At 36.3% G+C, this 22,537-nt stretch overlaps 1 protein-coding gene across 1 annotated transcript in view; it reads right to left on the bottom strand.

Moving 5' to 3' along the window:
• The window catches only part of mertka (c-mer proto-oncogene tyrosine kinase a), a 47,914-nt gene extending 25,585 nt beyond the window's left edge, over positions 1-22,329 (bottom strand). The window contains exons 1-8 of the mRNA XM_007228743.3: positions 22,035-22,329; positions 18,960-19,296; positions 16,745-16,845; positions 15,825-15,995; positions 7,653-7,739; positions 7,426-7,541; positions 5,605-5,788; positions 2,952-3,097 (exon numbers count right to left, since the gene is read on the bottom strand). Coding sequence (XP_007228805.3) covers positions 2,952-3,097; positions 5,605-5,788; positions 7,426-7,541; positions 7,653-7,739; positions 15,825-15,995; positions 16,745-16,845; positions 18,960-19,296; positions 22,035-22,101 — 1,209 coding nt within the window. The 5' untranslated portion in view covers positions 22,102-22,329. The remainder of the gene's footprint in view (positions 1-2,951; positions 3,098-5,604; positions 5,789-7,425; positions 7,542-7,652; positions 7,740-15,824; positions 15,996-16,744; positions 16,846-18,959; positions 19,297-22,034) is intronic.
• Between the last annotated feature and the right edge of the window lie 208 nt (positions 22,330-22,537).

Genomic DNA, 22,537 nt, shown 5'->3' with positions numbered 1-22,537 from the left:
GATGGAATATATGTAAAATATAGATACAGTATGTAGAAAAATAATGCCATTAATAGCATTCTATTAAAGACTGATAAAGTCAGCAACCCTAAAGTCCTTTTATCTCAAATTGTTTAGGCAGCTGCCTTATTACAAAAAAATATACTAAGAAATTAGAGCAATAAAGTATCATATTTTTACTTTTGATACTTATGTACATCTGAAGGAGAATACTTTTGAACTTTTACTTGAATGGAAGTCTAAAGGGTGGACTTCTGCTTTTAGTGGAGTAATATTTGACTTTTATCACTTTTTATCCCAAATACATGCTCGAGTACATCACCCGCTATTGACGCTAACCATGAGGAAGCTCAAAGTTAGTATTTACATCAGTGATGTAAAACTGAGTTAGCAGCTGTAGAGGAAGCTTGTATAAAAGGATAGATAAGACAGACAGGCAGATAGACAGACAGACAGAGGTTGTGAAATTCAGGTGTAATGAGAGATAGACAGAAAGGAAGGCATAGACCACTGCAGTTGTGCGTCAAACTGTGGCTCCAATATGCCCATATTTGGGGTTCCGTGTCTAAGCTGAATTTCTATATGGCCAGAATGAATGGCCCTTTCAAAAACATGCCTTCTGTGGTTAATGAATATGTTTGGAAACCTGTAGATTTTATTCTGTGTACATTTTTCTCCTGAACATCACTGGATACTCTGAATTATGAGATTGTTTAAGAGTCATAATGAGAATAATTTTTAGCTAATGCTTTTAGCTAATGCTACAGCACACTGAACTGAAGTCACAGCACAGCAGCTCAGAACAGCAGCTCTGTTTGTATTTTTACAGCAGTTTACACACAGCTGATCCATTTAATTAACTAATTGTTCTAACTGAGGAAAGCTGGGAGAGTTACAGAGGAAAACCCTAAATCTAGCAGCACAGTTACTCCAAAACCACAGCTTTAAACGCTGTAGCTTCACCAGTGTGTTTGAGATGAGCGGCATAAGCATGTTTACTTGGAGAAGCAGATTCTATGCACTATTCTATCAGTATGGGCACTAATCATACTAAGCAATAACCCTGATTATACTGATAGTCATGCTACACTATCTAATTCAAAATACATAGTTTGCTTTGCTGTTCAGGAACTAATCAACCAGCCTGTTTACTATCCAGCCTCTGGATTTCACAGCGTGTTAGCAACGTGTAGTGGTTTGTTTATCTTTAGGTTTTAGTGAGAAAAAAATCCTGCTAGTTTTGGTGTTTATCTGATCTAACACTACTAACTCACCTCAGTGAGGGCTGTAAGTTGATAAGATGGATTGAGTGTATAAACCAATGACTGTATATAAACAGTAAAACCTGCTGGGAACCGCTACTCCAGAACCATCACTGACAAACACTGAGCAGCTAATGCTCACTTTTTCTTCTTATCTGCCTTTTACAAGTTCTAACAGTAACACAAACTACACTGCTCAACATGACCAGACTAAAAGTGTTTTTTTTTCTACCTCTTTGAACAATTGATTGCTCGTGTTCACTGTCACGTGAGTTCAGTTAACTGTAGCATTAGCTAAAAGCTAGCTTTATTCTCATTAGTCTACTACTTTTAAATGATCTTGTAATTCACAGGATCTAGTGATGTCCAGGAGAAAAATGTACATTATTTATTTACTACAGAATGTGATAGAAGCAAGTTTTAGGCTCAGATCATCTTGACGGTTCACATTAACAAATGTAAGTGATCTGTATCTGTGTGAAATGTGAACGAATCTGTCCCTGAAACGTCTTATATGAGCATATTGATACGTGTATAAACTTCGCCTTTTTCACCAACAACAAAAAACGTCATATTTGAGAGACGACTTGTGCCTTTATAAAGGGAAATGGATAAGTTAGCAGTGGAGCATCTTTTGTTGGAGTGGAGAAACAGTAAACAGCTGGTCTGAAGTTCATGCTCAGGTCGAGGAGGTGAAAAAAGGCAAGGTGGTTTGCTTTTGCTGTTTTTGCAAATAGCTGCACCGAAAGATGTGTGGGTATGAGAGAGAAGCACGTAGCGCAGTGTAAAAGCAAAACGATGCATGAATTTCGATTTGAACATTCATGTTCACGTCGCATGTCCAAGATCGAATACCCATCCGATTTAGGACCACATATAGTAGTGACAGAAATCTGATTTTAAACAATCTGATTTTAAACAATCAGATCTGGCGCGTTCACACAGCCATGAAAAATCTGATATGAGCCACATTGAGAAAAAATCTGATTTGAATCACTTCAGCCTGGTAATGTGAACGTAGCCCTTGAAAAGCCTATTCATTCCGGTCATTCAGAAATTCAGCTTAGACACAGAAACCCAAATATGGGCATAAACAACATGGCGCAGACTACAAAATGACTATTCAACTGCAGTACTTTCACAGTGACAGTGAAGTACAGGTTCAGGCCACATGTGTTCATTCATAGTTTTAATGCCTTTATTGAGAATCTACAATGTAAATAGTCATGAAAATAAAGAATCGCATTGTCCAAACTTTTGGCCTGTACTGTATATGAAAAAAATGACCCTTGTTTATCGCTAATATCTTAAAAAAATGATGCAGAGATCGCCACAGTGCCAGTTACAAGACCTCTGAAACAAAGGTTGAGCAAAATTTGTACATTTAAACTTTTTTATCCTGTAATAATGGATAACAATATAGGATATGGATAACTTTTAAGTTGACGGCGTTCCACCAAAATCCGCTATTATTGTTAGCATTGCTAGATACAGCAGTATATAACATTTTACAGTGTTTTGTTTCATGTAAACAGCATTAAATCATGTGCACAGATAGAAGTTGGACAGTACTGTGTTCAGGACTGTTTAAATGAGACACCAATAGATAGAAGGCTTTACTACTGATGATGTGTGGTTCAGTCATTTTGGACCACAGCATTACACAAAGAGAGCTTCAATTCAACTGACCTTATTTATGTGCTTCCCATTATTAATGATGATGTCGTATCCCTGCAGGATTCCATTCACCTTGTCGGATGGAGGGGGCTTCCATCGGATCACCAGCATGGATTCGTTTACATGGACGCTCACATTCTGAGGGGGCACTGACGGTGCTGAGATCATTGACAAAAAGAAAATCATTCAATTTAAATTCAACGTATTGTCATACATTGCCATGATATTGACTGATTAACACCTTAACATTAAACAAACAAAAATATGCACACTTGTTCAACTGTGCACACTGTTAGCTTATATGCTTTTGTCGTAATGCACTGGATATCAATGGATATAAGCTCACAATTTCTATATTTCCTCTCATGAAAAACAATCTGGACCTTAAAATGATTTTTTAAATACAGTCAATACAACATACACTAAATTGCCTAAAGTGTTTGCTCATCTGCCTGTGCACACGCACTTGAACTTAATTGATAGGGTTTAATATGATGCCAGGCCACCCATTACAGCTATACCAGCTTCAAAATTCCAAGGAAGACTTTCTACAAGGTTTAGGAATGTGTTTATGGGAAGCTTTCACCATTTTTCTAGAAGCTCATTTCTGTTTTATTGGGTTGAGTTCTGGACTCTGTGTTGGCCAGTCAAGTTCTCCCGCATCAAACTTACTCTTCTATGTCTATATGGGCTTTTTGGAACTTCACCGCACCATGCGCCTCAGCATCTGCTGACTGAACTCTGTCATTTTATGTGGTCTACCACTTGGTGCCTGAGTTGCAGTCAGTCCCAGTCACTTCCACTTTGTTTCACAGGTGCTGCATCCTATCACTGTACCATGCTGGAATTCACTGAGCTCCTGAGAGAAACCCATTCTTTTATTCTGTTAGTAGAAGCAGTCTGCAAGCATAGCTGCTTGCTTTATACAACTGTGGCCATAAAAGTGATTGGAACAACTGAATTCAATTATTTGGATGGAAGAGTAAATACCTTTGGCAATATAGTACATCTCTTGTGTCAAACAAAAACCTTGTATGTACGTTTTTGTTGTTTTTCTACTTTTGGCATAATTTAAATCTTAATTCTATAATGGCTTGATCGATTAAAATGCCAAATACCTGGCATGTGGCATTAAATGACAGCTCTCAAGTACTGGAAATATATTGGTTCAGTTCCTTTAGGAACACAGAGGAAATGTTTGCTGGATACGCCCGAGAGGAAAAGCACGTTTCCTGTCCAGCACCACTCCTATTCCCATATGGCTTTTCAGGAAAAAAATGACGATACGGCGGAAGCAACTTCATAACTAAGAAAGGAATCACCCTCATGTAATTTCCTCAACAACTCTGTCTAATTATTGACTAGCGTTAAATCCGATAAATCACAGAGCACTATTTTTATTCTTCATATAAAATAAGGGGGGTAGTAAATACTTTACATAGATAAGATATTTGATAACTCTTGGTGTTGACCCACTAAAACCGTTTTTTAAAAAAGGCTTTCTCCCTAAATACTGTACAATACCTCTAATCTTAAATCCACAGAACTGAAAGTAATTTTGTAAAATTATGGGTAGAAATAAGTATCTCCTCTGATTCCCAAATCTACTCAAATCTGATTCACAAATCACAGATTTGATTTGATATAGTTTGATTTAGAGATATTTTAGTTACAATTACAGGGTTTAATGCTGTTAGAGAAAAAAAATCTGAGAACTAAAGTTGTAATTGGAACACCCAACCTACCATTATGTATACCATATTAGGCTATAATTTTGCATATATTCTTAAATTCACCTTAAAAGACACTTGCCTTTACTATAACACCCATATGTTTTATACCAAAAATGTTTTAGCTCTCTTTATAATGAGGTATCATGTGACCTAGGGCAGGTGTGAAGACTTAATCTGGCCCTACGTAAATGTGAAAAACGAAATCTGATTTTAAACATTCTTGTGAAATGTATGAATAAAATAGTATAAAATGTTTTTTTTATTGTTTACTGTGCAGAAGTGTTGTACAAGTCTATCATAAATCAGTTGTGCAGACACAAAATAAAAAAAGTCTCATTTAGTCCAGTATTTCTGAGATATAAGATAAAGAAACTGTATATTGTATATAGTATAAACACTAAAACAATATTCAAACATTTAAATCAAGATCAATTAAAAACAAAAAAAATCCCTATTCATTAGAGCATTATTATTTTTTAATATATACATAATTCTATATTTATATATTATATACTTTAATACTACAATTAGACTATATCAGCATTCCAAATTACTCAATCTTTGTTAATTTTTTTTTTTAAAGATGTGAATTTTTTTAGCACAAACCCTGACCTATATCACTCCTAAAGAACTGATACAGAAATAATGGTCTGACATTTCAGAATACTATTCATGAGGTGGTAAATGTAGTTTTTTTTTTTTTTTTTTATCTACTACATACTTTTGACCAAGGTATTCTTAATGTGGCAATTGTCTGTGGATAACTGTGGAAAAATTGTTTTAGGATAAATAAAGTTATATTGTATAGAATCTTTTTTATCTCTTCCTTAGGTATTACAAGTTTCATGATTTTGTATGGTTCTAATGTCAATAAGACAACATTTTTGTAAGAAGACTCTTCCAATTCTATTAGAATCACCAGCTATACTCACTTCCCTCAGTAGTGTTGCTCTGAACCCAGGCACTGGGTGGCGAACGGCCAATTTCATTGGTGCAGGAGACACTCATGTTGTACCAGGTCATGGCCTTCAGACCAGTGATCTCATAAAGAAATGGAGGGACCGTCACACTATGAACTCCAGTGGGGCTGCCCAACTCTCTGCCAAGCTCTCTCACCTGGAAAACACAACAGATTTTATTAATATATTATTGAGCTCAATCATCATCGAACTGACAGCAACATTTTATTTCCACATTAAACCTTACCTATGTCTCTTTCTTTAATATATACTATTAATGATTAATGTAAAGGTAATATAAAGGCTATACATTCCACTTTACAGTGCCTGGAGAAAGTATTTATACCACTTTTGTTAGTGTTACACACACAAATTTAAATGTATTTCAGTGAAATTTGATGTAAAAGACCAACACAAAGTAGCAAGTAATTGTGAAGTATTAAGAAAATGATAGTTCTCAAACATGGCAACTGTCGTGTGCATTTGTATTCCCCCTCTGTACTCTGATACCCTAAATAAAAAAACAAGGATGTACCACCTAAACTGACAGCCCAGCCAGGAAGAGCACTGATTAGAGAAAAGGTGAAGAGGTCCATGGTCACTCTAGAGGAGCTGCAGAAATCCACAGCTCAGGTTGGAGAATCTGTCCACATTATTAAGTATTAATGTATTTTTCACACTATAAGGCACACCTAAAATCCTTTAAATTTCCCAAAAATCATCAGTGCACCTTATAATCCGGTGCGCCTTATGTATGAATTTTATCAGTCAGGTTGTAAGAAGCAGTAAAATCACTCTGCTGAAGTACAGCATTATACAGGAGTTTCAGTTTAGTTCTCCAGAACTGAGGCTGGAGCAGTACTAACATTGGCTGCTAACCACGGCTAGCACTGGCAGCTTATGCTGTTGCTTCCAGCCTTAGTGGAAATCTAAAAATCTAAGCTTACTGTGAATAAACGGAAGAGATTTACTCTCACAAATGAACAGTTTTCAGGAGATAAATCTGTGTAGATTAACATCCACTGCTCATATTTTCTTTAAGAATTACAGTTTTGTCTACTTAGCATAGTTTTAGTTAACTTAGCTTTACTAACCCCCCACCACCCAGCAGTGAGACCTCCTGAAAAAGATGGAAAAAATGGCAACTAATTGCCTACTAGTATCTCTTTATAATCTGGTGCGCCTTGTATCACCTAATCTAGTATCACTTTATAATGTGGTCTATGTATAAAAATAGACCAGAAAGAAGCTGTCTACTCTTCACTATTTTTGAAAGCAAGCCATAAGAAGTCAATGTAGGGGATACAACAGACATAGACAATGACCCTAAACATACAGTCACAGCTAAATGAAGTGGTTTTAATTAAATAATATGTATTTGTTAGAATGGCCCAGTCAAAGTCCTGACCTAAATCCAACTGTGGCAGGTCTTAAAATTGCTGTTCACAGACGCTCTGCACCCAACCTGACTGAGCTTGAGATATTCTTGCAAAGAAGAATGGACAAAAATCTCAGTCTCTAGATGCACAAAAGGTGGTCCTACAAAGTGTTGGTAGAGGGGGGCTGTATACAAATGTAAACCACAGTTTCCATATTTTTATTTATTAAAAAAAGTAAAACCTTGTATCTTTTCACTTCACTTCACTTGCTGCTTTGTGTTGGTCTATCATATAAAATCTCAATAAAATGCATTTGAGTTTGTGGATGTAACATGAAAAACATTAAAAAAGTTCAATGGGTATGAATATTTTCATAAGGCACTGCATCAGTCTCATTAAAGTTAGATTAATTTACCGTTATGTAGCAGGTAGTAAGAGGTGAATAGCCATCATGTCCAGGAGTCCAACTCAAGACCAGCTTGTTTGATTCACGCTTGACCACAGCAACTTCTGACACCTTGGCAGGAAGCTCTAAAATATTAATAAATGAAACTGTATGAGGTTTTCACAACCGTGTGAAACCAAACACAAAATCTATTCATGGTTTCTTCTTTATTTTAAAAATGCAGGTGAATTCCATACCTTTAATGTTGACGTGAGCCTCTTTGGACACAGTGACACCTTTAGCATTGTAAGCCTCACAGCTGTACTGAGTGGGAGCATCAACACCTGCACACATTTTATACAATTATCAATAAGCAATTTTCTTATTATGTTCTGGTGTTAATCATCAAGTTTACTGTTGTAATTCTAAAAACAAAGTTCACAGAGTACTCCAATATCAGACAAGAATGACAAGCAGCATGCAATTCTACAGTTCTTAATTTTGCATTGTTAAAGTAAGAAATATCCATCATAGACACAGCACTTTATATTATTGATTGAACTCCAAATGTTTTGCCAATGAAACTAAAGAGAGCAATATGACCTTAATGGAAGTATGCTTAAAAAAACAAATGTAAAAATTATCAGAAAAGTGGGGTTGTGAGTTGTGAAATAGCCGTTACGAGGAACTAAGAATGTGTAGTTTGATCTACAAATTCAAACAAGTTTAAAAACAAGGTGGTAAATAAGTATTCAGCCAAGGAACTATTTTATATATGAAATGTGTAAAATATCATTTGATATATATTTATTTTTATTTATTTTTTTTCATTTATTTGAGTGTCACTACACTGGGTAACATAAACAATGTATATTAGATAGGTAAATAAAAAAAAAAACTAGCTAAATGAGCTAAAGCTTAAGCCTACACCTATTCAAATTTCTTTTTTAATTGTATTTTTTTCTTTTAGTAGCTGTCAAAATCTTGCACACACATTTTTAGTCAATATGTTTAGTTTTTTATTACAGTTTTGTTACATTGTAAATGAATACTGAAGTCATCCAGATTATGAAGGAACACATAAGGAATCATAAAATAAACTTAAAGGTGTTAAACAAACCAAAATACTCTGTGAGGCATTAGATTTATCTGGGGTTCTGTTAACTTGCAGTTTCTAAGGCTGGTAATTCTGATGCACTTATCCTGTGCAACAAAACCATAATGTTTTGATGGTCTTTGTGACTGCACTTGAGGATACCTAAGGTTCTTATTCAATAATTCCAAATGTTTTTCTTCATAGTTTGGATGAGTTTAGTATTAATCTAAAATAAAAGCACTGAATTTAAGGTGTGTCCAAACCTTTGGGATGGTACTGTATGTGTGTATATTAGAGTAATAATTAATTTTCTCAGGCTAAATTTGGTGCAGAATTGGATTCATTTTTTCTCTCCTATCCAAACAGCATTTTTTGTTGTCATCTAGATATTACCAATACTGGTGTTGAATGAGTGGCCATTATAAACATAACTATTAAAATCATCTACAATAATCTTGTCTGAAGTTGAGGAAACAATTAAAATGTTAGTGTTTGTCAACAGCTCTTAAAGCTCAAGTTTTCTCTCATATCACTTGTGAATGGGACAATGAAAGCCCTAGCCTTTGTTTCCAGTGGGCAATACTGGGAGGCTACACGATTATCAGTTCCAGAATGCCACACAGTACCAGTCTTTCAATGCCCGCCTTCAACCCAACACGGTCCACTCTGACACAAGTCTGCCAAAAGCTCTGACGGCATCTCTATAATATCCCTTTTGTGCCAGTTTATTTTCTTTTCTTTTTTCCCCCCACTCTGCATGCTCGGAAATGCCGTCACAATGGGTGCATTGCTTTCCCTGGTGGAGTTATCAGGAAGCTGTTTGTTTGATTGTTTACATGGGCTGGAACATCAAAATGTCTGAAATCTCAAATAAGATGCCCATTTAGGAAACATAACCTGCTTATGTTCATCACACAGGGGAATATGGATTCATTTTTCCAGGGTTATTTAAAGACACAGTCACAATCAGTCACCCATGCTAATGTTCTTGTACAGTGGAGCTACTGAATTAATAACAAGTTGACTTTTAGCCTTTATTGTCACCAAAACAGAGGTTTTGATTTAAATGAAAAGGGTTATGTCTGAGTAAAGGAAAATGCTGCATTGTGTCAGGATGCAGTGGGAGCAGGACGAGGACACCGAGAGTGGACGCAAATGAAAGTATTTATTAAAAAGATAAACAAGGAATACAAAAATAAAATAATCAAAAAACAAAATAAACCAAGAAACATGGAGTACGCTGGAAAAAAAAAACGCAACCTGAACTGACGTACAAGAACCAAATACACTGGAGTGAACAGTAAAAATGAAATACCTGGGGAACAGGCAACAAGGGGGCAGGGCTACAAACGAATACAGGTGAAAATACTTAAGGCAGAGACACAGGAGGAACACACAGGATCACGTGGGGCATGACACAGGCACAGAGGAGGAAAGGTAAACAAACACAGAGACACAGAACAGGATGAGAACGTGAGCATTAAAAGCATTAAAACTTCATCCCATCTGTGAAACATGGTGGGATGAGGTGGTGGGATCCTCATACTTAGTTGGCCAATGAGGTTTCAGCGCAGGGGTGGGACTTGCAGCGTGTGAGAGAGCGGGAGAGAAAGCGGTAGAGAGTGTAGTGTAATAGCAGAATTGTCCATTAAACACAAACAAACAAATTTAACTCCGCACAATACTCTATAGTCTGTCTTTACTGGTTCTGTTCGCTGCACAGTTTAAACACTGACTTCTATATTAGCCATCGTGAGTTAAATTACTAAAGGGATCTGCTGAGGTGAGTGTCAACAGGCTTCACTCCTTCATTAACATTACCAGGGGCGTCGCCTGGCCTGGGCTTCTGGGGCTTTAGCCCCGAATAATTTTCTAGCAGCCCCGAATCGTTTCGCTCAGCTCAGCTGTATTATTAATGAATAAACAGGCCACTGGCAGTGTGTGAATGGAAATAATCACAGAGACAGTTTAAGGATAAAGTTCCGCCTTTCAGCAGAAACAGCAATCAGATTGTTAGGGAACCCCCCCTCCTTCCTCCGCCTCGATGGGGAGGGTTTTTGAGTTCTTGCAGCAGGTTGTTGCGCTGATGTTAAAATATATCTGGATATACGGCGATATTTTTAAAAGAAAGGTAGCGGAGCTAATCATGTAAACAGTGATGATATGTTTCTGAAAGCTGGTTAAAAACACTCGTCTCTGAATCAAAACACACACATCAAACCCACTGTGTGATTCATAAATTACAGCCTGTGACAGTCAGTTAACTTTAGAATCATCTAGCTTAGATAGATAGTCAAGGTTTGAGAGAAAAAAAAACTATATATGTTTAACTTGCCCTGTTGTACCTGATCAGGCAACTAACTATTTGATATTTAAATTGTGTTCATTAATTTAGGATTGCAGGACTTAATGTAAGCTATAATTAACAAAAATTAATTTAGCTAACCAGTAGTTGTAACCATGTTGTGGATAGCCAGAATTTAGTACAATACTGAGTTTCTTAACCCTGGTCTCAGCCCTTAAATTGTATGTGTTCCACCGGATCCATATATATCCGGTTATATTAACTTAACGTTAAACTAACGTTAGCTGGACATGTTTTAGGGAGATACTGTACTCTGTCCACTCCATTAAATTGAAGTTATATGTTACAGTAACTACAGACTCTAATAAAAAAAATCTTAAATAAACAATCATTTCAGGGAGGTATCTACTTAGAAAAAAGTGTAATTACTTTGTAATTTGTAGTTTAATATAGGAACATCAAACTTAAATGTAGTGCAAAATTGGTCTTGGGGCCTATAGGTTTGGCTGTCCTCATTAGCACAAAGTACAGGAAGTACAAAAGGAGGGCATGACAAAAAATAATCGTGACTAATCATCTAATCTAACAAATAATTGGCAGATTACTGGACTATTAAACTAGTCATGAGTTGTAGCCCTATATCTGCAGTATTAAAGAACCAAAAAGAAAAACATAGTCACTATCAACTTTCACCCAAACAGTGGTGGAGCTATTTTAAAACAAAAGTGGCTGAGGAGACAGCATTCAATAACAACACAGGAAGGCAGCTGACTTCTGGGAAAACTCACTCAGAGTCAGAAGCAGAAGAGATCTGGAGACTGTTTAGCCAGGATGTATGCGCACACTGTAACTGGTGGTCTATAATTACTGGGTTTGGAGAAACTCCATTTTAACCAGTTATGTGCTTCACATGTTCTAGTAGAGAGGGCCTTCAGTACATTCAAGACTAAACACATCCAGCAGCCTTTTATCCAGTATTTACTGCAACCTTCAACTATGTCAAATCATATAAAATAACATTCTTACAAAATACAGCTTTCTATACCCGTTAGGAGAAAAGGGGGAACACTTTGGTAGCTGTAAAGCCTGAGGGCCTAGCTCTCTTATCTGGTTTTGAGGTGAATGGGCAATATCACACAGATAAAGGAAAGATCGGATTCAAAATGTGAAAAGAGAATTAATTCTGCAACATATAATAATGATAATGAGTAAAATTATCCCCCCAAATCCACCATGTACTAACAGAAGTGTAACTGTCAGAATGCCATGTTAATACGGATATTTTTGTTTATTTAGCATTATAAATTCATTGTTGTTTTATTTCATATGGTTGTTAAAAAGGGCTAAAAATCTATACGAAAAGGTGTAAAAATGAGGGTAAAATGTGTTTATCAATATATGACCTCTAAAATAATATTTGGTTAAAAAGGAGGACTTTTAGTTTAGTGTTGCTTTACTGTGGAGCGTAATAAGTCACGTGATTCGAGTTAGTTAGGCGGGTAACTGGAGAATTATGGGTCAGAAATAACTTGGCGGCAGAGAGAGAAGACTGACTTAGCAGCAGAGGGAGAACAACTATAGCTAACACGAGGTCTAAAGGCGCACACGGTAAATGTTTATCTGTTTAATGTTGTTTATTAATGTGTTTAATATGCCTTTTTGTAATTATTCTCGTGTTTCAAGTTGTACACAGTATTGTTGTGCTAGCTAGCATATACTGAACGGTTGCTTTGTTTTGTGTATTTTTCACGGTGTCCGATGAAGGACCAGAGAGAGGGAGAGAGAAAAGGAGAAATAAACCTTCAAAAGACATCAGTTTGACTCGTGGCCATTATTCCATTAGACCGGTGTAGCTACAAGAAGAGACACATACTGCTTTGGAAAAAAGCTTTTGAAATGGCCCCACCAGTTCTGTGACCTAAACATCATAGGAAATATGAACATATAAAAAATACTAATTAAACAAACTGATCAATTAAGACCACCAAAAGCAGCATATATCAGAACCAGAGGCCTTCTGCTGCATTCTGGTGTTGTGAGTCTAGTAATTAAGAACTCGTGTAAACTATAGTCACAATCCACACATCAAATCAAGCATGATCTACCCACCCTAACCAGCACAGTGCCATCCATCTGTTATCAAACATCAGCCATTAATTGAGCCCAAAAAAACAGTTAACATCACTAGATATACAATTTTATATCAAGACTCATCAGGTCAGCTTGTATATTTAAACTTGTATACTTATATATACAATAAGATAATCCAGTTGAGTTTATATTTTATTTGGACTTATTTGGACTAAATAAACTTTTGATTAAAATATGGGCAAATATATAAATTCTCTTAATATTTGCAGCTCATTTTAAGCATAATAAACAGGGCTGTTATATTTTTTTATTACAGAGTAACATATGTAGAGCCCTGCATTATTGTGATTAAGTAAGCGTACACAGCTAACAGTTTTTGTTGGTTTTAGAATTAATGAATTAACGTTATTAGAGCTTTCAATCTGTCACTTTTTCTGGATATTCTTAGAACGTTTTCATTTAACGTTTATAAACGTTTTGGTAACTTCGCTGCAACGTCACTGTTTTAATCTTTAGTTTTGGCAATGGTATTTTTAACATGTCCAAAATGTTAGTATCTGTCTAGCTTGGAACGCTTTGTGTGAAACATTATAATAACATTATTATGCAAACCATTATTATGTCACATGTTTTTATAACTGAATGTAACTGGAATGTTATTTCTGTAACGTTACAGGTTAACCTTCCTGGAACCTTTTCAAAACACTGATAAACATTGTTGTAATGTTCTCTGTTAGCCGGGTAAGTCAGGCCTGCTCTCTACTGACCACTGCCTCACCCTTCTCCAGCCTCTCAGCGCCTACAGCTTCAATGGGCTCTTTTGTGTGAGTAATCTGTTTCTCTCTCACTCTTTCTCCCCCCTCTTTCACTCCCTTTGTCCCCCTCCCCCCACTCTCACTCTCCCTCTCTCAGTTTCTCTAGTATGATGAAATAAAGCAACAATTTGACCTTTAACCCCTCGGGTCCTGCATGCTTGTGCAACACCTCGGCTCTGGGCTTTTGGGCGAGTTGTTGAGTGGTGTATTTTGAAGGGATTAACATAAGCCAGGTCAGCATGCTCTGGGTCCACATGCATACAGTAACTGCTGATCTATCGACACTAATGACCAGCACTTATCCACAGATGACCCTTACTGATACAGTCAACCACCTAATGAAGCTATTCTGCTTTATTTTACAGGTTTCTTTACCAGTCTTGAAAGTGCTTAGTTGATACATAATACAATATATTATCGACAAGTGGCATTAAATATCAATAATTTATATTTTTTGCATTAATATAGTTTTGTTTTTTTTCTGTAACCTCATGTTACACAGTATAAAAATATTGCAAATAGTGTAGCGTAGATCTAGTGTGTTCTATCGTTTTAACAGTAACAAGTCGGTTCTGTTTTGTGCAAGTTAATACCGAATTTTTCGCACTACTTAAAGTACTTTATTTTTCCAAAAATCACCAGTGCAGTTTATAATCTGGTGCACTGTATGTATGAATTTTAACAAGTCAGGTTATAAGGAACAGTAAAGTCACTCTGCTGAAGTACAGCGTTATACAGGTGTTTCAGTGAAGCTCTTTCAGCATTCAGATGTGAGTATTATCAGCCTGTAGCCTGCTGCTAACCCTGGCTAGCACTGGTGGAACAGCATTAGCATTACCCACTAACTGCACTAAGCGCTAGTGCTAATGCAGCTTTAGTGGAAAATCTGGAATTCTAATCTTACTTTATAGTAATCTGTGTAGATTAACATCCAGTGCTTGTTTGACTTGAAAATGTTTTTTTAAAGAACTAGTTTCATTTACTTAATTTGATTTAGCTTTACTGCTGAATTAGAAGGGAACATAGTGACACCCCTGTTCCTTACTAGTGTTGCATACTGTGCCTTATAATGTGTTGCACCTTATGTATGAAAATAGACCATAAAATAGATGTTTATTGATAGTGTGCCTTATAATCAGGTGTCCCTTATAGTGTGAAAAATACTGTAACTATTTGAGACATAATAAGAGCCACATTTGGAAGAGTTGCAGTCAGTGTGTGTGTTAAAGAGACACAAATAAGTTAAGCTCTACACTTTGTTGTACATTGTTTCTTGATGGTTGTCAAATTCTGTGAAACTGACACCAGTAAATTCATAATTCCTGGTATTTACTTATTTAGGATTTTTTTTAAATCTTCTTAGCACAGATGTTATGAAGTATCACAGAGAATTGTCCTGTGAGATATCGAACGTATTGCAGAATTATCGTTATCGTGAGCAATGTATCGTGATAATATTGTATCATGAGATTCCCTTTCATTCCCACCCATAGTTGACTGTGTGTATCACTCACAACCACTATGTATTCCACAGCAACAAAGAGAAATGCAATACACTGCCAGTTCCCTCCACTGACATTTCCAAGATTTAAAGTCCAACTCCAGGCTTTAATAAGGCAAACTGACCCACAAAGCCTGAGTGTGTTCAATCAGCTCCAGCTCTGTGGAAATGCCATTAAATCCCCTGCACTGTTACTGGGGGTTACTATAGTGGAGACAGTAATAAACGTCCTCCAGGCTCAGTAAAACAGCAGTGTAAAAGCAACTTGTGCAATCAGTGTAAGAGGCAAGAACTTAAAAACACTGCACGTTAGGAATCTGTAAGAACACCACTCTAAGTTTAGGATATTTTGTTTCAAAACTTAAAAATGCTGAGAACAGTAACTTAAGTAAGTCTAAGGGAGGGGTGGGGGTAGAGCCAAGAGTGTCTTTAGTGTTTAAAAATACAGTTGGTTTTATAGATACAGAAAATAAAAGCGCATATATGTACCTTTCAATTTCAACCAAAAGGTAACATTTCAATGAAAGATGTTCACTTCACACTTAATTAGCACCTCTTTACAACAGCTCAGACGTTTAATAGAAGACCCATATATGTATAATAAAACACACAGGCACTCACCTGAGACAGTAATGGTGCTCGGAGATGGACTGGTTTGGTTCATTTTCTGGCCTTTGTGAAGCCACTGAATGAAGACAGGGTTCGGAGGACCTACTGCTTCACAGGTGAGAGTGAAAGAGCTGTTCCGGGTTACATTCGCATCACTCGGCTGTTTTGTGAAAGTTGGCAGACCTGTATTGACACAATCAGAACAGAACATCAGGAAGACAAAATAATACACACGTTTGGTACACTGTAAAAAACAACTACTTCAAAAACAACTATTTAAAAAAATTGGGTAACAATTTGCACTTGCTTAATTTGAGTAAATATTACCTAAACTGAACAGCTAAGACATGCCAAAAAAGTTCATTATAATTTGCTTAACATTATTTTCTATATAGTATGCAAAAAAATTACATCTTCCCTATTGGTTCCCAGTAGGCATTTCTTCCTGTATGTGTTATTTCTTCTTGGTGTCTCAGAATTACAAACCTTTAATTCAGCGAAATTGAACTTTTTCTGTTTCTGGATACAGGACAAATTATTCTGCCTAACTTCTGCCAGCTGATTCTCCAATATATGCTAAATTAATCCAGCAAGAAGGTGCACCTTGAAACAAAGAAAATAGTAATTTATGGGTTTCATCACTGTGGCCAGGCAGTCAACCATTATATAAAATACTACTGATTACCCAAGAGAAGGTAACCATGGTGAGACTACACACTGATGGTGAGTGTGGGTTGAAGGGATTCACCCATTATGCAAAAAAATGATGCTTGGAGTCAATTGGACTCACAGTGTGGTACACAGTGTGGATTTTACTCAAAATACCCCTTTCTTTTGCTTAGTCAATTATTGTGTTATATTTATTAACCCCATAAAACACTTTTACAGTGTATCTGAATATTGTGCTGCTGAAAAAGTTAAGACACACTCACCCTCTACCTCAACGATGATGGGATTCGACTCGATCACTTTGTTACTGACACTCAGTCTGCAGCGATACTCGCCAGCGTCTGTTCTCTGTACACTCCTAATACTGAGGGGAGAAAAAAAGAAATTCAGCTACATACAGGCATACATACATACATACTAGAGGTGGGACAAAAATATCAAAATCATGATATATTATATCGTTTTTGTTTGAGATGCATTATTGATACATGGCATCAAATATTTTTTTTTTTTTTCGTCCTGCCTTTCTCCCTAATTTAGCTATGCTGATTATTCCACTCACTCAGCTGCACTCCCTCAATCACAAGCAATGCCACAACACCAGGAGGGTGAAGACTATCACATGCCTCCTCTATTCCATGTGAAGTCAGACTCTGCAACTTTTCGAGCTGCTGCTGATACAGCGTTGCCGGAGGAAAGCACAGCGACTCGGTTCCGATACATCAGCTCACAGGCGCCTTCTGCTGATCGACATCGCCCTTTGGAGTGAAAAGGCGAAAGAGCACTATCTGCCGATTCAAGGAGAGCGAGGCCAAGTGTGCTCTCTCAGGGCTCTCTTGGGGCTCCGGTAGCTGATGGCAAGATGCATGACCGGGGTTCGAACCAACGATCTCCTGGTCAAAATAGCAGCGCCTTATTCCGCTGAACCTCCCTGAGCCCCCAATATTGATATAATTATTGAAACACAGGTGCTCTATACTCCCTAAGACTCAGACTAAGACTATAGTTGCTGCTTTATTACTCTAAATGGTGGAGCTAATCAAATGAATAGTGTAAATCTGCAGTGAACAGTCCTGGTTGGTAAATGAATGTATCGTAGAGAATTGTCTTGTGATTCCAACCCCTAATATATACAGTTACAAATGTTTAAGAACCCCAGACCAGGTAATGTATTTCTGTGTCTGTGTAAATAAACACAGCGTGGGATGTACAAAATCTCACAAACTGTCAAAACTAAAATAAATCTTTAGGTCATCACTTAATTAGTCTCATTAGGACTTGCAAGACAGGTCAAAAATTGCCCTTAGGAACGGCAAGCTGATGACATTTCCACATAGTAACAAACATTCTGTTTATCAAATCACATAATTTTTCTGTTCAACATTGCTTACATGGTGACCTTCTAATCTCATCAAAATGGTCAATATCTGAAGCATACAAAACATCTACATAAGCCAGGGGCATTTATGGGAACAACTGGAAAGAATCACCAAAAGTACAATACCAGTCAAAAATTTGGACACTCATTCAATGTTTTTATTTTTTAATTTTAATTAACTTCTTACTGAAGTTATCCAGACTATGAAGGAACACATAGGGAATCATGTAGAAACTTAAAAGTGTTAAACAAACCAAAATACTTTGTGAATCTTTAGGCACTCTTATCTGGGTTGTGTTAACTTGTGGTTTCTGAGGCTGGTTACTCTGATGAACTTATCCTGTGCAGAAGAGAGAACTCTTGCTCTTGCTCTTTCTTTCCTGGGACGGTCCTGATGAGAGCCAATATCATCATAGCGTTTCTGATGGTCTTTGCGGCTGCACTTGAGGATATTTTCTTAAAATATTTGTTTCTTTACTTAGTTGAGTAGTTCTTGTCATAATATGGATTAGAACATTATTCAAATAGAGCTATTCACTGTATACCTGTAACTCTACCTCTTCACAACTTGCTCTTAAACACATTAGGAGACAAGAAATTCAAGTAATTAACTCTTGATGAGTTCAGCACAGCTGTTAACTGAACTCCATTCCAGGTGACTCCACCTCATAAAGCTGACTGACAAAATGCCAAGATGTGCAAAACTGATCTATGCAAGAAGTGCTAATTTTAAATATGTTTTTCTTAATAGTTTTTTGACTGGTACTGTATGTCTGGAGAAAAAGGAAGTCAAACTTTGCCAACTCTTAAGCATTGTGTGAATCTGTTATGGTGTGGAGTATGCGGCACCCATAACATGCTGTTGCACATGCTGATGAAAGAAAATATGTCATTAAATTTTGAATACAGCAAATAAAAGCTTTTACACACAATCTTAAAAAAACTTTACAAATCTCCATATCACTTCCAAAAATCAACAACAATGGATTGTCTTTTCTGAGCCATTTTTGTATAGGTATGAATGGCCCTTAAAAAAGGGATAAAAGATAATTCAAACTATCAAATTGCAGGTAAACAATAAGAAATTAGTATTTTCTAACCTGATGGTGGACAGGAGCGTAACAGTTCCCTGGTTGTAGACTTCAGCCAGCATGCCGTCAGGGATCTCTCGGCCATCCTTAAACCACAGGATACTCAGCTCCTGTCCCAGGTCACGATAATCAATCGAGCAGTTGAATTTGACCTCAGACCCTTCTGACAGTCGGATCGTACCCACAGTAGGTTTAAAGCGCAGCCTCCTGATCTCCTCCTGAGACAGGTGAACACTGGGGGCTCGTCCAGGCACCACCACGGGCTCTGCTCCTCGCTGAAGAGGGCCTCCCCGGGGTAACCCGCCGGGGCGTATAAGACCTAAAGAATCCTGTACAAGACCAGCAGCTGGTAAAGAACGATAAAATAGGATTAGTGGACGTTTTCTGGAAAAATCTATTTGCTATTTATTTATTCATTCATTTATTTATTTTTCCTCTTAAACACAGTCATTAAGCCACCAAACCAAACCAATGTCTTAACACGACCTAAAGTTGCAATATTTAAGGTGAACTGAAAGCCAATCTTAATGTTAAGCCAATAACGTAATTATTATGATAGGCCTACTTTTAACAAAACAATTCTTAAATGCATTGTTGACAAGGGAATAATTGTATGATTTATCATCTAGAAAGTCTTGAAAGCAGAGGAAATTCACTATGGCGGAAATCTGTTATCAGAGGAAACACATTGCATAACCAAGAGTACAAATGGACCTACTCAGTTTTCATTCACCATGCAAAGAATGTACTACATGAACTAGCTCTTAAATAACTTCTCATTTCTACAGCAGACTGACATCCAAATATATACTAATCACTGGTAATAAAAATATGATTTTCAATCAATATAATGATATTTAGCCACTACAATCAGTTAATTAAATACAATCCAAAACAGCAGCACCACTATTAATTCCTTATGATATCCACTTTTCCTAATAGACTCATTTAGTATAATTCATGTTCATTTAAAGATAGAAAAAATAAGGTTTAATGGTAGGTTTGAGGAAAAGTGGTTTAGGATCCAAGTGGTTTAATTTTAACATCATTTGTTTGTCAGGAAAAGCCAAAACATGCATCCATTCACAGCAGCAAACAGATTACAGTGTCAGAAAATAATAGAAGATTGATTAAATGTTAAAAAAAGGTTATTTTTGATATTCTCAAAATTGTGTTGTTTTTTTTATACAGTTTAAATATTTTAATAATGATGCACTGAAATGAAACAAACATGGTGAGAAGGAACACAATCAAAGAACAATATCACTTAATAAATGATTTCATTTTGTCACTTGTTTAAAAGTGCTTTTTGCCATTTTCAGAGAGATCATTTCAGTTGCTGGATGTTTAATACATGCCTAATTAGTTAGATTCCAATTATTATCTCTAAATATTCTTCATAATCAATTATTATCTAGAATTATTTAGAAAGGATATATCTGCATTGTTATGCTTTAATACTATTATTATATAATTTAAAGCTCTTATAACCTCAATAGTATTGCTAATTACAAATATTTGTGAAACAAAATATTTGTTTAGACAAAAACAGTTACAGTAATGGGCCTACTTGTACTAAACAAGAGAAACTGAAGGAAAATTAATGAACTCTTAACAGAATAATAATAAAAGAACAATAAAATTACCAATTAACTAACATAGATTAGGTTGCATTGATATTATCACAAAAGCAATAATTTAAAAAAATGCCGTTTTTGAAATTTCTGACTTTTCAGTGGCTAACAGTAAAACACCTACTGACACACATTCTCAGGTTGTGTATACAAGCCAGAAATCAGTCCATAGTACATTTAATTAGTGACTTTAGTCACAGATTAACAGTCACTGGGTTTTCTCTGTCACAGTACTGAAGCTTGAGAGCTCTCAAAACTAGAATGTTAAACATTCTCCAGACTTGAAATGCAGTGGCTGTGCATTGCTAATAAATTATTTTATAAATAATTTGTGAGCTATTTTATTATTTTACTTTAATATTTGAAGTTTTACATCACCATTTACTGCTACAAAATACTCAGTAAAATCTCTGATAGCAAAAACATTGAATAAACGTTAAATAAAAGGTTGACGAAAGAAAAAAAACCTTAAAATATAAAAAAATATAAAACATTGACTTACAGTAAGTCAGTCAATGAATCATGTTATGGTATTGATAATGCAATATGTGCATCGATGATTTGAGTAAAATAAATGGTATTAGCTAGATATAATCAGTAATCTAGTAGATACTGTCACATAAAATGAGAAGTGTGAATTGTTCTTTGTATTGAAGCAGCAAAACAATGTTAAAAATTTAATTTGATATTGTACAAAACATGTTTGTGATGTGACCACTGCACATTTATACATTGCGATATCAATGCTGAAACGATATATTGTGCAGATCTACTGGAAATGCTTTTAGTAATTATTTTAACCATTACTTTTATTATTATTATTATTATTATTATTATTATTATTATTATTCAAATGTCATTTTTTATGCATTATTTATGTCTAATGCATTAAAACAACGTTGATCTCCGACGTTAGAATTGATTAGTTAATGTAGTTAAGGTTGTTTATAAAAGGTCGTTTTTTCCATTACCAACATTAAGAGAATCGTTAATTTAACCAAAAAACACATTTTTTTATATAAATGTTCTAATCTATCAGAGCTTTATTCACATAGAGATGATCTAAAACAACAGATCTGCTTACAGATCAACAAAAATAAACTTTCGTTTAACGTCCTTTTGCTGTTTGTCCGTTTTTACTGTCAGAGTGAATAAGAGCTACAACAACCTCTGAATTAAAGCTGCGTGTTTTTCTGCTTTATTGCTTGAGTTGAGTTGAGTTGAGTAGAGTTTAGAGCTGCAGCAAATTAAAGCCTGATTATTTCCACAGTAAATCACCTCCATCTGCTCCAGATCACCACGGTAGATCTGTGTAAATGTATCTGGTAACTGAGTAGATATTTCTGTTCCACGTTGCAACGAATCGCGCAGCCAAAGTTACAAAACCAGCGCTTTAAAACTCCATAAAAACTCAAACAAACAGCGGAAAAACTGGGTTTCAGTAACTTACCGATCCTCAGATCAGTCCAAATACAAAAACTCTCCAGCACGAGAAACTTTAACACGTTTAAAGACATCGTGAAGAGGTTCTGCAGTCCCGAAAGCCTGATTAAAGTTATTCAGAAGCTCCTCTTCTGCGGGTCTCCAGTTCTGGGGTCAGATCCGGTTAGAAGATCAGCGGCTCTGCAGAGAAGTTTGATAAAAATCCCAGAAGAATCCTCGTAAACAGCATTTCTGCGCAGTTGAGCTCGAGCTGCTCCACACTGAACTGAACTCATCACATTCCTCAGATCCGCAGCTGTTCACCGAGACCCAGCGTGACGTCACTTCACTTCACTTCACTTCAGCGAAACACTGACGAAGGAAGGTGCCTGTCTGATGACCCCTGAGAAGAGCTTGCACTGAAGTTTGTGTTGGAGTTTGGATGAAGGGGATTGGTGTGGTCCTGCTCTTGTAATAATTTGTCTCATGAGTTTTTGTAGACGTCTGAGTACTTGGCAGTTGAGGCACGGA

This window comes from Astyanax mexicanus, chromosome 7, assembly GCF_023375975.1.
Source record: "Astyanax mexicanus isolate ESR-SI-001 chromosome 7, AstMex3_surface, whole genome shotgun sequence".
NCBI lineage: Eukaryota > Metazoa > Chordata > Actinopteri > Characiformes > Acestrorhamphidae > Astyanax > Astyanax mexicanus.
This window is presented reverse-complemented; position numbering and strand designations above follow the sequence as displayed.